This window comes from Meriones unguiculatus, chromosome 20 (genome assembly GCF_030254825.1).
Source record: "Meriones unguiculatus strain TT.TT164.6M chromosome 20, Bangor_MerUng_6.1, whole genome shotgun sequence".
Taxonomy (NCBI): Eukaryota; Metazoa; Chordata; class Mammalia; order Rodentia; family Muridae; genus Meriones; species Meriones unguiculatus.
The window spans coordinates 21487079-21503964 of NC_083367.1; the positions used below are offsets into that span (position 1 = coordinate 21487079).

Here is a 16886-nt window from a genome sequence, read left to right on the forward strand (position 1 = left end):
TAATGCTGAACTTAACTGACAGGCTGCTAATTTCAACTCTGAAATCCTTCAAGGATTTAACGGTGCCCCCAAATGTCGAAGTAATAACGGCTTTAGTCCCTCCGGTAGCCCAGCTTTGATAAGAATAGCCAAGTAAATACGCTTCAAAGTTGTTTTTTTTTCTCATTTGTTTCAAATCAAGCCAGGCTTGCATATTTTTAATTTGACTCTGGCAGACTCAGTTATGCTATGCGGTTTCCGGGCTGGGCTTCGCCTCCTTTATTTCTACGTCCACGCCAACCTTCATAAAGCCCCAGTAGCCAGGCTTCAGCGTCTGTAAGTTAGGAACCATCTCGTGACGCAATCGCCCAGACGGCTGGAGGCCGAGTTAACACGCCACGGCTGAGCACCCGGCCGAGTCCGTCCGGTTCTCCACCGAGTGCGTTTAACCCCTAACAGTCGACTTAGGCGTCTGAGGAACGGGGGGCTTCCGGGCGGAAGCCGACTGCGTCTGCGGACAGAGCTGCGCGCTCGGCTTCCCGGCCTTTTCCTCCGGGAGACTGCTTCTGCCATGCTCTGGGCCGCCGTCTCGGAATGACCCACACCTGCTCACTGCAGTAAGAACCGGGGGCGACGGCCAAGGATCCCCTCAAAACGAGGCCGAGCGGCCGGCGGACGAGAGCGTGGGGCCCGTCTACGTCTTCTCGCGAGATCGGCCACGCGACTTCCCAGAAGGCTGAGGGCACCGTCTCAACAGCGGCTCGCCAGCCGCGTCTGAGCGGAAGAGTGGGTGGGGCCCGCCCGGCTATTTAGCGGCTCTGGAGACCACGCCCCAAATCGGAAGTGACGGAGCCGAGGTAGCGCGTCGAGGCTACCTCTATGGTTTTCCTCTCCTCCTGGAGTCGGGAAATGGCCGCTGTGTAGTTACCACGGAGGTAAACCCCGAGGATCGTGCTTCGGCGTGTCAGGTAGGCCTTGCGCTGCGTTCAGGCGCCTCGAGAAAGCCGTGGAGACGGGACGGTGGGGTGTTGGGAACTCTCCGCTGCGTGGTGACGGACCGGCGGCCAGAAGGGAGACCCCGTGCCGTTATGTGTGCGTTTCAGCCTCATTTCCTCGGGTTCTTAGGCGCCATGGCCCTCGGGGGTGGGGGATGGGGAGCTGGGCGAGCAGCGGCCCGGCCTGAGAGCCTCGCTCGAGTCCGGAGCCCGGGAGGCCTCCGCGTGCGCGTGCGCAGGCCTCCTGGGCCCTTCCCCCACCCTTCTGGCAGGGGCTCCGGCGCGCGCCCTACGCTGGGCTCTGCGCAAGCGTGCTTGTTTCCTTTCTTCCCTGCCTATGGCAACGCGGCCGCGAATGTTGGCTTCGGGCTTGTCGTTGGCCTTGGGGGAGGTGTCTTTAGGCCTGGCCTGGCTTTGGGGCCTCGGATAAGTTAACGGTGACCTGTGACAAAGTTAGCGAGCGGATCAACCACTTAAGCGCGACGCGGTTAAGCCGCCTTCCTCGCCTCTAGGGTACATGTCGATTTAGGCCCGGTTTAACTTGCCAGGCTGAGGCTTCCGAGGTGGTATTTGTAACCGACCGCCCAGCGTCTTGGCTGTTGGCGGGAAAGTTTCTCGTTTTGGTATCCTAGCAACTTGCTCAGTTTTAGGCTTTCACTCACTCTTGACTGAAGCACTCGGTGCGTGGTTACTGTTTTCCAGCCTGGGATTCGGGTCTTAACGAATGCGTCTAAGAAGGCCTCTTTCTCCAGTAATACAAGCGTTTGCCATACCTTTTCGGTAAGAGCTGGCACTCCTTAGGAGTTTGTTCAGGACATTGGCCGCGGTGGTTGTTGGGGTAAATGGGTGAGGAAGATAAGTTGAGGTTTTAAGTCTCCCAGTGCTGGCCTGGAACTCTCAGCTAATCTCCTGCCTTAGCTTCAGGAGTGGTAGGATTTTGCATCACTACTTTGGCCTCCTGCTGAGTTTTAAGGTTTGTTTTGGCCGGGGGAATTGGCCAGAATATTGGCTCTCTGTCTCCCAAAGTGAGCCCAAGGGACTTGAACTACGGGTTCTCCACGTATTTGTGTTCGGGTGATAGACGTGCGGCATCATGCCCAACACTTTAGGTTTCTCTAGTAAGAGTTGGGAATCAGCCCTCTCTGCGGAATGTTTATTTCCTCTTAGAATTGAAAAAAAGACCGAAATTGAAAGCAAATGTACCTAAAACTGATGAAAACGCCGTTAGTCACTTCAGATTTATATCATGTTGATACAGCATAGATACTTGTTTTCTATTAATAGGGAAAAAACGGAGAACAAAATGTCTGTCCTTACTGTGAATCTGTATTCTAGATTAGCTTTAACTGGAATAGTTGGGTTACTGTTAGGCAGTAAAGGACCTTTACGGAGAAAAGACCAGTTTATTTTCGTTTTTTGTTTGATCCTAACCGAATTCAGGTCAGCATGATGGAAAGTATGTCTCTGAAATAGTTCATAACGAAAAACTGAGATTCTTAGTATTGGAATAACAGGCTCGAGCTACCATACTCAATTTATGGTGTGCTGGGACTCAAACCCAGGGTTTTGTGCATGCTGGAAAGCGCTGTCACCCTCAGTCCTAGAGCTGACTTTTGTCTTAGAAAACAGTAGTTAATTTTGGGACTTGAAAGCTGACTTGGAAAGAGCACTGCTCAGTTATTAGGTTTTTATCTACTTTGTTGAAAAACAATGTGGGGAGTTTCTCTGTGATGTGGAGGAAGTGGAGGAAGTGGTTCAGGTGTATATGGATCTCTGCAATGGAAATTCCCAGGACTGTATTTGAAATCATTGGTTGAATACTATCCACTAGCTGAAATTTGTGTAATTTTTCATGACAGATTAATAAAAGAACCAAGAAGACCAGTGTGTCTCTGGGTACTAATTGTAAGTGGTTGAAGTTGGAGGATGTGGGTTTGTGCATTACTGGTATCTACTTAAACATTTTTAAAAATACTGAGTATTACCTTTGTATACTCAAGATTGAGAATTGCAGGCATTTAATACTCAAGATTGAGAAACAGCTTGATCATGAATAAGTAATAGTACTTATAAGTAATAGTACTTTATATTACTTACACAGTGTGATAGTACTAACCTGCATTTGTTTGAATGTTTAGGGCTTTCTAGCATCAATTTAATTCATCATTTCTCCATTTTTGGAGATGAGTTCCAAAAGGTGTAAAACTTAAGGTCACATAAGCCAGGGAATGGCACAACTTGTTTAGTTTATTCTTTAAAATGAAAAGTAGTGTGATAAGTAGCTGGACCAAACTAAAAGTTTGTGACTAATCTAGTTTGCTTTTAATTGTGGGAAGTTTTTGGTACAAAAGTAAGCCCAGTGTAATGGTTCAGACCTTTAATCTCAGCACTCAGGAAGCAGACAGGAGGAGCTTTGTGAGTTTGAAGCCAGCCTGTTTAATTCCAGGATAGTCGGGGCTATGTCGAGAGAGAGGCCCTGTCTCAAAAAAACAAATAAACAAAAAGCTAAGATAATGAAATGAACTTCATGTTCTGGTTATTTATGTTTACTAATTTTCAGAATTTTGGTTTTTGTTCATTCTGTGATACATTTTAAATCAAACTTCCAAACATTTTATTAAGCATTTCTGAAGTTACTTTTATAGAATACTTAATGCTGTATTGAAAACATAGGATTGGTCTTAAATAAGGAAGTAGTTTGAAGTAAGTTTATAGGTTGCCTGCAGAAAAACTAACAGGGCTACTACCAATAATAACTAATGCCTGAGCATACACCATGTCCCAGTCTGTAAGCTTAGCCTTTTTAAAAAATTATTATTGTAAATACCTTATTTTATATCTATAGAAATTAAAGCTTGAAAAAGATTAACTTATATAATTGTCATTTAATGAGTGAGCCTGGATTTGAACCTAATACACTTGAGTATTACAGTGTATCATTTAGATTTTAAAATTTGTGAATGGCAGTAATTTGCTTTAAATTTGGGTCCCAACATGCTAAATAATAAGTTTTGAGGCAGTCCACACTGGTCCTCACATTTGTCCTTCCTCAGGCCTCCCAAATGCTGTGATTACAAACCCTGTGTCCTCGAGCTTGATACACTTTATACACTTGCTTCTAGCCAGTCTGATACATTATTCAGAAAAGGTTCTAAAATAGTTATGGGTTTATTTATTCATTCTTTTATTTGGTTATTTGAGACAGTTTCTCTGTGTATTCCTGTTTGTCCTGGAATTCACTCGGTAGATTGGGCTGGCCTTGAACTCTGCCTCTCCCTCCAAAGGTATGCACACTACTGCCTAGCATGGGTTTTATTTCTAAGCACAAAACATGGCTTTTTTTCTGAATTCTGTACTGTGGTGAGTCAGATAAGATTCATAAGGCAACTTATTCTCTCTTTATAGTTGGAGTTGAAGTCTTTTCTGTTTTGTTATTTTGAGATGTGTTTCTCTTTGTTGCCCTGGCTGTCCCGGAACTCACGCTGTAGACCAGGCTGGCCTTGATCAGAGATCCACCTGCCTCTGCTAGGATTAGAGGTGAGCCACCATTGTCGGGCTTTAGAGTTAAGAGTCTTTTAATAGGCAGCCTTGGTTGAAATCCAGAAAAGGCTTGGCATTTTAAAATTTTATACTTGAGTTGTAGCCATCTGAGGCTTTGAGGTCTGCAGATACTCTGGATCAAACATTTTATGGTCTGACTATGCCATAAAAACCACAAACACATCTTTTGTTTTGCCTTCAACATGTCTTGTTTCCCTGATGCTTAAGTATCAAGCTATTAGAGTTTGGGGATCTTCATCAGTTTTTCTTACTTACATATTCCTTGTTCCATAGTCCATACTCCCAACAAATTCATGAATGTTGATATATATAATGTGAAACCAAAATCTAGATCTGTAGCTTTTCCCTCTTTGCAACCATCATGCCTAGGTAGCTTTGGATTGTGCAGTTTGTCCACTTGTTCTCTTTTTTAGGGTTATTATCCTGTAGATGGCAGCCACCCTAAAATGTAGATCGTATAATTTCAACTCTCCTCATAAACCTAGGGATTCCCATTAGGGTCAGGAGGGTTGGGGAGATGGCTCAGTGGGGTTAGTGCCTGCTGTAGAAATGGGGACCTGGTTGGGGACCTGGCTTTGCACTCCTGGCATGCACCTGAACATCTAGGCCTTGTAACCCAGCACGAGGGAGTGGAGATTGGAGCCTGGGAGGGACCAGATGCTTGTTTGTTAGTTGGTGAGATTTTGTGGAGAAGCAGCAACTGAAGAAGACATTCTGATGTCAGCCTCTGGCCTTGCACCTGCATGTATACAGGCATGCATACATCACACACAGGAAAAAAATAGAGGGAAATTATTTGTTTACTCTGGTCCACTAGATGCTATTTAATGTGTTTCTTTTTACATGTTACTTAATACTACCTCAACTCTTGCTCAGTGCTTCAGCTTAACCCTTTCTGTCCTGAATATGTAAGGTTTGATCCTCTGCCTAGAATGTTGTTCCTCTTTCTGTAGGTCTTTGTGCTGTTCTTGTCTTCAGCTTAAATGTTACCTCATTAAAGAAGACCCAAGGGTTTGCCACATTTGTCCTAATCATTCCTGTTAATATGTCACCCTGTTTAGGCTTTTTTTTTTTTTTCAACCCTCCAGTGTAGTAATTTGATATTCCTTCCCTTCCTTCCCTGTGTATCTCAGGCTGGCCTGAAACTTCAAATTCTCTGTTTCCATTGCTGAGAGGTACACATGTGAAACTTTTTCATGGCGGTCTTTGATACTGGCTGTTTTATATTGTTGGTGTGAATCCTTGGATATATCTGATCAAGCATATACATGTTCATTGGTTTCAGCAGACAACAGTCTATTTTTTTCCTCGGCTTTCTCTTTTAGTGTTTCTTGGACCTTAAAAATATGACTTGGAGTAAAGGGGATTGGCAGTTGATTCTTACGAATATACAGATTAAAAGTAGCTGTTTGCAAATGTTTGGGCCAAGTATTACCTAAAATTCTTATTTCTGGTGGTGAAATCAGTTGATTTCCAGATGAGAATAAAATGTGTAGAGTGTTGTGTGGTTGAGTGTGGCTGTGCACACCTGTGAGTGTCTGAGTGTAGATTTGAGGTTGACATTTGCTATCTTTCCTTTGCTGTTTTATTTTTTGAGGTGGGATCTCTCTGAACTCTCCACGTTGATTGGCCAGTGATCTGTATGGGTCCTCATGTCTGCCTCCCAGCTCTCAGATGGCAGTGCATCCCCCCATGCCTAGCCTGCTATTACATGGCTACTGGGATCCAGACTCAAGTACAGTGCTGCACCAGTAAGCACTTAAAACTCTGCCTTCGCCCTGGCACTAGGATAAAGTTTTAACAGAATTTGAAGTTAAAAAGTAAATTTTCTTTTTTTAAATCTACTTGGGGGTTTTATTATCTAAAAAAACTTGTACAAACTTTAGAACTATATTTTTGTAGCAAAGCCTACTTGGTTTTGGTTTTACTGCTTTATAAAATTTCCCAGTTAAAGGGATGTTATTACTGATAGACACATTTAATTTTACTACTACTCTTTGTAGTTCAAAAATAGCATTCTTAAATTTCATCATTGCATAGTAAGAGTCTGGATTTTTATTTTACGAATAGTAAGAGTGCTAGCCTCTTACTAGCAGCTGTAGATTCTAATTTCTGTTCTGATGGTTTTTGGTCTTTGCGTATAACTGATAATCTCTGAATGTTCACAAAATTGTAACCTTTTCAGTATTGGATTACTGAATACCATTAAATTTATTCACATAGTATTGGTTAATTAATTTAAAAGTATTAATTCCATATAGACTTGTGTCATTATTGCCGGTTTCTTAGATTGTTAGTCAGATAACTTGTGTAAAAAATGTTTTTGTTGGGTCCAGGCGTGGTGGCCTTTAATCCCAGTACCAGGCAAGAGTTCCAGGCCGCCTAGTTTACTAAGAGAGTCCTAGACAGCCAAGACTACACAGAGAAACCCTGTCCTAAAAAAAAGAAGTTTACATGCTTACAGTTGAAGGAAATTTTTAAAAATCAGTTTTAGATAAAAGGAAGTTTTAAGAAAATGAGCAGAGCATTAAGCTGTTGTAGATGTTAGAAAATAGATCATTATGAATATTGATTACAGGCTACTTTTCAGGTAGCCCGTTTTCATATGCAAAGATGGTGTTAACTATTTTGAGGTTTTATGATGGAATGCCATTTTGTTCCCTAAAGGTCAGGTGACTGCAGTTAGAATTCAGGTATCAGTTGCATGACACTCTGCAATGTTGTGACTAGAAAGTTTTTGTTTTGTTTTGCTTTTCTTTGTTAATGGTTGTGTGTGATTTCATGTAGCCCAGGAGCTTGGAACACACTGTATAACTGAGGATGAGCTTAAACTGATTCTCCTGCTTTCTTGCCCTAATTTGTGGTTTATAGGTGTTACTGTTGTTGGTTTAATTATTGTTCTATGTTGTGCCTGCATAAAGGTCTGCACCAGGTTCCTGGTTGGTGCTTTGGGTGGCCTGAAGGGGGTGTCAGATCTCTTAGAACTTCTTGTGAATCACCATTTGGGTCCTGAATAGCAGCCAGTGTTCTTAAACAGTGAACCATATCCTGGGCCTCTTTGTCACCTACCTGACATAGGCTGTTGTTAAATCATAGCTCAGGCTAAGCTTAAAGTCACCTATTGCTTAGCTTATTGCTTATATGAGCACCTTATTAAACTGTTATGATCAAAAGTTTACTGTTTCCCCAAGTCAGGCAATTATATGCCTGTAATTTCAGTACTTAGAGGTCAAAGTGGAGGTCATTTTGGGCTATGTAATTTATTGCTTCACCCGATGTATGTACTATAACCAGTGCATATCAAGTTTACCAGAAATTCAAACTTTTTTCTTTTATTTTTTAATCATTGCAAGAAATTTGAATTTAGAGTTTAATTTCCCATAAAATTCTCTCCAGGAAGAATCTTGGCAGTATCTTAAAGACATCACTGACTTCTGGATCCTGCATAAAGTCCAAGGTAAATAACATTCATGTTCTCTAGGTTTTACTGTTAACTTACTGAGAAAAACTGACTGCCAACCTAAATCAGAAGAAGTGATTAAGCTTGTTATAACCTGGCCTTGGAGATAGAACTCAAGAAGTAGGGTGCTTGCCTAATATGCACCAGGCCGTAGGTCTAACCCCTAGTACCAGTAAAGTTGCCTAGAACATTTTCTTTGTGGGGAGAGTGGTGTCTTCTGTAAAGTTAGTTCAAGAATTTTTTTTTTCACTTCTTCATTGTATATTAGCTTTCTCTACTTCTATAAATGTTTTTAAAGACTCAGGACACAAAATGCCATTTAAAACAAAGGAAGGAACCACCGGAACCCTCCTTTGAGACAGAGTCTTTTTGTGTAGCCCTAATGGATACCTAGTAGTGAGGTGACCACTTCTTTCTAATTGTGCCCAGGTCAAACCTTTCCACTTACTAATTTATTTTGGATTTTTTGAGACTGTAGTCCTGTCTGTCCTAGAACTCACTGTGTACACCAGGCCAGCCTTGAACTCACAGGGATCCCCCTGCTTCTGTGTCCCCAGTATTAAATTAAAGGCATCATGCTTGGCTTGATTAAATTGTCGTCCTTAATGTACTTTAGTACTATTTTATAATAAACTTTCAGTACACAAATACCTTAAATTATTTAATAAGCATTAAGATTCAAATAGATGAGAATCATAGGTCTTTACAAGGTTAATACATTGAGGTTTATGGACATGATTACTTATTTTGACTGAGAAGTCAGGAATTTGCAAAGTTACATAGTTGGCCCTTGACTAACATTGAACTTTGAGGCTTGCAAAGATGGCTTAGTAGTAAAAACACTTGCTATGCAAGCCATACAACCTCAGTTCAATCCCCTGAATAGAGTGAGGAGGGAACCAACTTTTTATAAAGTTGTCTGATATTTCACATGTAGAATATGGTATTTTTCATCCATACACATGTATCATTTACTCAAAGTAAAAAATAAATTGGGGCTGGAGAGATGGCTCAGCAGTTAAAAGTACTTACTGTTCTTTCAGAGGACATGGTTCAGTTCCCAGCATCCACATGCAGCTCACAACTAGTTCTGAAAACCTTATACCTTCTGGCCTCAGTAGGTTCCAGGCATACATATGCAGGCAGCTAATCCATGCACATAAAGTGAAAATTTAAGTAAATAAATTTAGTTTTCAGTTTTTCCCAGCCCCTCTCAGTGCTAGGAAACAAGCTCCTTACCTTGTGTGTGCTTGGCAATTACATGCTCAGTTCTTATTTTTTCTTTTACTCTTAAGGATTGAACCTATGACCAATGTTTGCTTAGCAAGTACTCTACTACAGAGCTCTGTGTATTACTAACCCACAAGCCCTCTTCCCCCTTCTCTTTCTTCTTCTTCTTTTTTTTTTTTTTTTTGATACTAGGCCTTACTGAGTTGCCCAGGCTGGTCTCGAACAAACTCCTGTTAGCTTGGGTAGGCTTGATGCTTTTGTTTCAGAAGGCTGGCTTCTTTAATCTGGGCTAGCTTTGTGGATGGCTAAAAAAAAATTGTAGACCATATAGTTTAATTAAATAATTAAAAAAATAAAAAGTCATTTGCATGTAAATATGTAGATACTTTATCACCATAAAATCTATACAAGTTAAAGTTTATTGACACAGTGCACGGGTTCATTTACTATTAAAATATAAACAAATACGAAGATGCACTATTTAACATTGACTTTGATAACTCTAGTACAAACTAATTCTCAAACTGTTTCTGATGTAAGCTCATGTGTAGTGAGTAGCCACAATATAATGCTGATTTATCCTCATGTGAGCAGCTTTTGTTAACAAATTTTCTATTGCATCATGCAACATTTAACTATATAATATGCCAGTTTTTTATCAGTAAGGTTTTTGGTCAACATAATCAATTAGTATTAGGTTTTGGAACAATCAGAAGTTTGTGGAAGTTTGTCTGCCTGGGTTAGTGTCCATATGATGCCTGTAGTTAAGTGTTCAACTTACATGGCAAAGTAAGTTTAAAAGGCTGAGGCTCTCGTTGGCTCACTCTCTCTCCCTTGCTCTCTCCCTCTTGCCCTCCACCCCTCTCTTGTGTGTCTTCTGAATCACTGAAAAATTAAAAAATGATATTTGATATGTACATGCAATGATTTACCATATATGTATATTTATTCATTGGAGAAGTGCATTTTATAAATTAGTACTGTCATTGATACCTGCAGCTAGTGAGGTCTGTAAAAGGAACTTTCATTGACTGTTTCAGTTGTTGTTTCCGGGGCAACAATTGAATAAGCTTACTTAATTAGCTTACCCTTTCTTGTTCTTACTGAGCTGGCTGTTTGAACACATTTCTGAGTTCTGGCTCAAACTTCTTTCCCAGCCCACTTACTCAATCTGGCTTTTCTCTAAGCCTCTCAATTGCTCTGCTTGGCCTCAAACTAATTCCAGCAGTCTGCTCTAATCCTCTGGCCCCTTCTTTATTCACCTGTCTTTATGCACTGTCTCTTTATTAGTGTCCGGGTAAAACTGCCTCTTCACTCTCCCTCTCCCTTCTCTCCCTAATTTTCTCTCTCTGCCTCCTCCCTTTCCCTCTCTCTTCTCTCCCTCTTTTTCTTTCTCTTCCCCACCTCTCCATTGCCCTTTTCTCTCTTGTAAGAGTTGCACAGGCATGTCCTATTCTGTGAGATCTCTTTCTGATCTGCCACTCAATTAAATATCACTTTTAAACAGGGGTGCTTCCTTCTACAAACTAACTTCACCTTCATCGTTTGGGATTTAAAGGCATGTACCATGACCCCTGGACCTAAGCTTTTCTTTACCTGAAACTTGCTCTATACTAGGCTGGCCTTGAACTCAGATCTGCTAGCCTCTGTCACCTGGGTTAAAGGGTATTTGTATTCCAGCTGGATCACACAAACCTAGAAGATCTTTGGATGTGATCTCTTGCCATGTTCTGAAATAAAATTCCTCTGCAGAGATTCAGTTATATCAGTGTTTAGAAAAGTTAAGTTAGAAAAGTTGTGTCTAGCTTTTCTTTTTCTTGTAGTTCTAATATTTCTTATGATCACTTTAATACCTGTATCTTTTTTTTTACTCTTTCTTATCAACAAGATACAAGGTGAGGTTGGCATTGCCCTGTAAGTTTTAAAGCTGTGAAGAGGTTTAGTGACATTTATTCTGTAGGAGACTACATAATGCATATTGATGTTTTTGTGTATGATAAAACAGTTTAGTGCTTTCTTAAGTCCATAAAGCACTCTTAATGGCAACCTGGTGAGGTTTCTTTTTTAATTAATTTGTTTTTAATTACTGTGCCAGTTTTTCCTTAATGGTATGTGTTTGGTTGCTCATTTGTTGGATCCCTGTTATAGGAGTTCAGGACTGTTGTTAACCATTATGTGGGTGCTGGAAATTGAACCCCAGTCCACTAGAAGAGCAACCAATGCCTTTTTTCTTTTTTTTAATTGAAAAAAATTCTCTTATGATATATTTTGTATATTTTTATACAGTACATTATGTTTTTCTCCTCTCTTAATTCCTTCCAGATCCTTCCCACATTTCTAACTTACATTCTTATTCTTTTTAAAACACAAAGCACTTTCACAAAATAAACAAGCAAAAGACAAAAAATGGCTAAAGCAAAATGAGACAAGAAGTCTGTAATGTAGTAGAGTTTGCAGAAACAGCATTGAGTTCATCTTGTGTTGGCGAAGTACTCACTCTCTGTACACCCATTTATACTCCGTTGGAGAAAATTGATTTTTTTTTCTTTGCTAGGTGTGATCACCTGCAGTTAGGGGTGGGACCTGGTGTCCACTTTTCCTCAGTGCTGGGACTGTGTCTCAGACAGTGCTCTTAACCAGTAAAGCCATCTCTCTAGTCTGTATTGTTCTACTGTATTCTTTTTTCAGGTTTCTTTCCTGCTATACTGTTAAATGATTTTAACTTTTCTATGGGTGAGGTAGGTAGGCTTTTATATTGGGAATAGAAAAACATGTAACAACTGTAGTTTGACACTGCTTTTCCTGACTTCTGTCTGTAGTCTGTTGTTATGCCTTTGGATTGAAACAAATAGGTGTTAAGGCCATAGAAATACTTTATCTTGAATAATTAGTACTTGTTATGCAGTTAAAAACAGTTTTATTTAGGGATAATAGGTCTGTTTTATAAGTTAAGTATTCATTTGGAAAGAATGACATGTAAAAATCCAGCTCATATCTGCATATCAAAATATCTTTATTAGTATTGATTTAACCTATTTTTTCTTTCATTTGATTAGGAGAAAAGAAATGGGCCGCTCCAATTCTAGATCACATTCTTCAAGATCCAAGTCTAGATCACAATCTAGTTCTAGATCAAGATCAAGATCACATTCTAGAAAGAAGAGATACAGGTGAATTAATGTGTTTCTGGTGCTTTTAGTAATGAAATAGTAGTTAATAATTAGTGTCTGCCGTATTCAGGTGTACTGCTAACATCAGCAGTGTGTCCTTCTCAGTAAAACTCCATGAATTGAATGTGCTGTCCTCATTTAGAACTGAAATTGAGACTTGTCCAAGTTGTAATCTAGTTATCACCTGTGACTCTAGATCTGAGATTTACTCTTCTGTGCTAATACATGATCAATATCTTTGCTATTTTTCCATATTAAGAGATGAACTGGTTATTGTAAGAAGTCTTTGGCACTGAATCATATTTATTTACTTTTGGTTTTTCCTTTCTGAGTCTGGTTCTTTAAAGGATAATTTCCCTTTTTTGTTGTTTAAAAATGATTCTTTTCCTTAAATACTAATTTCTACTGCACAGAAATTAGAAGCTTGTTGAGAATGAATACTAGTTAGTAATTTTTCTGTACTTTATATAATCAGCTTTTTTGAATATCAATGGCACTTACTGTATGTAATTCTATGTAACCTTTTTTCTATTAGCAATATATGGTACCATTTAAATTTCTCTTACTATGACTTGTAGTGCCACCATAAATGTATTATAATCTTTTGTTGGCTATATTGATAGCCTCTCCCCCATTTCCTTGTTTATTTTCCCAAGACATATTATAATTTTACTTTCATTGTTTACCTTGGACAGAAGCTTTTAAAAGACTAGAAACAGTAACCTTTTTCAAACAAATAAGTTTTTTAAGTAAATATGGTTTTTGTCTTTTATATATTTTGTTTAGCCAAATGTATCTAAAATGGTAGGATGAAGTACTTTATTATTCTTAAATTGATACTTATTTCATTTTTAGTTCTAGGTCTCGTTCCAGAACATATTCAAGGTCTCGTAGTAGAGATCGTATTTATTCTAGAGATTATCGTCGAGATTACAGGAATAATAGAGGAATGAGACGACCTTATGGGTACAGAGGACGGGGTAGAGGGTATTATCAAGGAGGAGGAGGTAGATATCATCGAGGTGGCTATAGACCTGTCTGGAATAGAAGGCATTCTAGGAGTCCTAGACGAGGTCGGTCACGTTCCAGGAGTCCGAAAAGAAGGTCCGTGTCTTCGCAAAGATCCCGAAGCAGATCTCGCCGCTCATACAGATCCTCTAGGTCTCCAAGATCATCATCATCTCGTTCTTCATCCCCATATAGCAAATCTCCTGTCTCTAAAAGACGAGGGTCTCAGGAAAAACAAACCAAAAAAGCTGAAGGGGAACCCCAGGAAGAGAGTCCTTTGAAAAGCAAATCACAGGAGGAGCCAAAGGATACCTTTGAGCACGATCCATCTGAGTCTGTTGATGAGTTTAATAAGTCTGCCACATCTGGTGATATTTGGCCTGGCCTTTCAGCTTATGATAATAGCCCCAGGTCACCTCATAGTCCCTCACCTATTGCTACACCACCTAGTCAGAGCTCGTCTTGCTCAGATGCCCCCATGCTTAGTACAGTCCACTCTGCCAAAAACACCCCTTCTCAGCATTCACATTCCATTCAGCATAGTCCCGAAAGGTCTGGATCTGGCTCTGTGGGAAATGGGTCTAGTCGATATAGTCCTTCCCAGAACAGTCCGATTCATCATGTCCCATCACGAAGAAGCCCTGCAAAGACAATCACACCACAGAATGCTCCGAGAGAGGAATCTAGGGGGCGGTCCTCTTTTTATCCTGAAGGCGGAGATCAGGAAACAGCAAAGACAGGAAAGTTTTTGAAAAGGTAAGAACCCGAAGTAGGGCATTTATATTTTCATAGTAATAATTTAAAAATAGCATTGTGGCATGTATTTAGCTGTTTTTATTTGTTCCTGATTGATAATTCTAAATTATTTTGTTTTGGTAATATTTCTATTCTTTGTTTTAATGTTAGTCATTTTTGATCAGTTCCCAACTAACAGTTAAAAACAAGGAAAATTAAGTGGCCTAAGGAAACCAAAAATATATAGTAAACACAATAAACAGTTTTGTGTTAGAGACTTTTTCCCATTTTGCTTTAGAATGTGACCTTAAATAAACAGTGTGGCCAAATTACATGCTCTTGGGTGGTAATACAGTGCAGCTCTCTGTACTTAGTGAATTCTTCCTGACTTGGAATAAACATCTTTATTTCTCAGTGAGTCTAATGATATTTTAAGTACTTGGTTTAAATTTCTTTCATCAGCCCTTATAGTTCATCACACTTAGTTATCTCTGATCCTCTGTTTCCTCCATCCACTGCACATACCCCAACCCCAGTGCTTTATCTCTCAGGCTGTGATTGGTTGCCTTTCCTCTTCTGCCATCTTTCTCCTTGCACTAGGCTTTTCATTTAGGTATTAATTGTGAGGAAGTGTTTCAGTTCAAGCCTAAATTGTACTTTGTGCATCCTGACTTGTTTTTCAACTTTGACCTAGTGAACAAGTGAAAACAACCAGTGGGGAAGAAAAGAGAACAACATTACAGAAAGAGATGCTAGCAAGCGAATGAAAAATTAGGTTGTTAATATAGTATGAATGACGTAAAAAGTCAGAAAGAACAAGTATGCTGTTTATGATTTTTTTTTTAACAATACAACCTGGAATTTTTTCTGAACTGATGATGAACTTCTATTATTGTGAGAGCAAACTTTACAAGGAATATTTTGTGATTGCAGTAGAGTATTAAATACCTAAGCTTATTTTATTAAAGATTATTTCCGTGAGCTCTTATTTTTATGGACAGAAAAGGTAAATGGTGGCACATAATGTTATCCCCAATATGAGGGAGGTAGAGGCAGGAGGATCAAGAGTGCCACTGTGAAAAGTTTGAGGGTAGCCTGGAATACATGAAATCTTACTGCAAAATTCAAAAATGAAATCTGAAAATTTGAGCATAAATGTGAATGTAATTTTAGTAGGTATTTGTATTGTCTATTAGTGGTTCCTAGCCTCAAATTTAAATTTGGCTTGTGTCATAAATCAGGATCTCTTAACATTTAGATTTGGTAGTATAAAATTGTGGCGGGTGACTGCATAGAATAGGTTTTTGAAGATAGCTTTACTTTAGGAAGTATATATAAGTTCTGTGCGGATGCTTTAATGGTTTAAAAATAAGGTTAAATTTCAGTAGGGTTATGTTCTTTTTGTTGGACACATTTAAATGTGCAAGTTAGCTACAAGTGGATACCATCAGAGTTACTGTGCTCTTTGCTTATTCGCAGGTTCACAGATGAAGAGTCTAGAGTGTTCCTGCTTGATAGGGGGAACAGGGATAAAGAGGCTACAAAGGAGAAAGGGCCAGAGAAAGGCAGGGCAGAGGGCGATTGGGATGATCAGGAAGTTCTAGATTACTTCAGCGATAAAGAGTCTGCAAAACAAAAGTTTCATGACTCAGAAGGGGATGACACAGAGGAGACAGAGGATTATAGACAGTTTAGGAAATCAGTGCTGGCAGATCAAGGGAAGAGCTTTGCTGCTTCATCTCACCGGAGTACTGAGGAGGAAGGACCCAAGTACAAGTCCAAAGTTTCACTCAAAGGCAATAGAGAAAGTGATGGATTTAGAGAAGAAAAAAACTATAAACTGAAAGAGACTGCATATATAGTGGAAAGGCCTAGCACTGCAAAAGACAAGCACAAGGAAGAAGACAAAGGCTCTGAAAGAATAACCGTGAAGAAAGAGGCGCAGCCATCACCTGAGCAGGTAAAGTCTGAAAAGCTCAAAGAGCTCTTTGATTACAGTCCCCCTCTGCACAAGAGTCTGGACACACGAGAAAAGTCCGTCTTCAGAGAGGAGAGCCCGCTGAGGATCAAAATGATAGCCAGCGATTCTCATCGTCCTGAAGTCAAACTCAAAATGGCTCCTGTTCCTCTCGATGATTCTAACAGGTAATTCCACATTGATGATTAGGAAGCAGTATAGAGGTAGAGATGAAATTATTTTTTTGAACATGGAATTTACACATTCAATGGTGTGTTGTGTATGTGTATGTGTGTTTGTTTTTGATATATTCTAGACCTGCCTCCTTGACTAAAGACAGGCTGCTTGCTAGTACACTTGTCCATTCTGTGAAGAAGGAGCAAGAATTCCGATCCATCTTTGACCACATTAAGTTGCCTCAGGCCAGCAAAAGCACTTCAGAGTCATTTATACAGCACATTGTATCCTTGGTTCATCATGTTAAAGGTATGCTTAATATATTTAGTATCATGAATTAAACTTTTTGTGCATGCAAAAGAAAAAGTTAGTTGAATAATACCTGTGCTAATTGTGCTAGCAGGTGGATGTATTAGTACTATAAATATTAAACTTTTGGAAAATATTTGTGGAGAAGATATTGTTGGCATTGAGATTAGTGAATATAAGATGATCAAATGGCTGAAGTTAAAACAGAAATCAGTATCACATAAATGTATAATGTATATTTAATTTTGAAAATTTATATATGTCATATTGCATGTGAAGACTTTAAAGATTAACTGTCATGTGCC

At 39.6% G+C, this 16886-nt stretch overlaps 1 protein-coding gene across 5 annotated transcripts in view; it reads left to right on the forward strand.

Annotated features, from left to right (window-relative positions):
- Nucleotides 1-727: 727 nt before the first annotated feature.
- Bclaf1 (BCL2 associated transcription factor 1) overlaps nt 728-16886 on the forward strand; it is a 33157-nt gene continuing 16998 nt past the window's right edge. Inside the window, exons 1-6 of one of the 5 annotated variants that reach the window (XR_009587933.1) lie at nt 728-947; nt 7932-7992; nt 12282-12395; nt 13251-14159; nt 15618-16283; nt 16412-16581. Coding sequence is in view for 4 of the 5 variants with exons in the window: in XM_060373294.1 (XP_060229277.1) it covers nt 12292-12395; nt 13251-14159; nt 15618-16283; nt 16412-16581 (1849 nt within the window). In the remaining variant the exon portion in view is untranslated. The remainder of the gene's footprint in view (nt 948-7931; nt 7993-12281; nt 12396-13250; nt 14160-15617; nt 16284-16411; nt 16582-16886) is intronic. The other 4 variants (XM_060373295.1, XM_060373294.1, XM_060373293.1 and 1 more) reach the window with 4 other exon arrangements.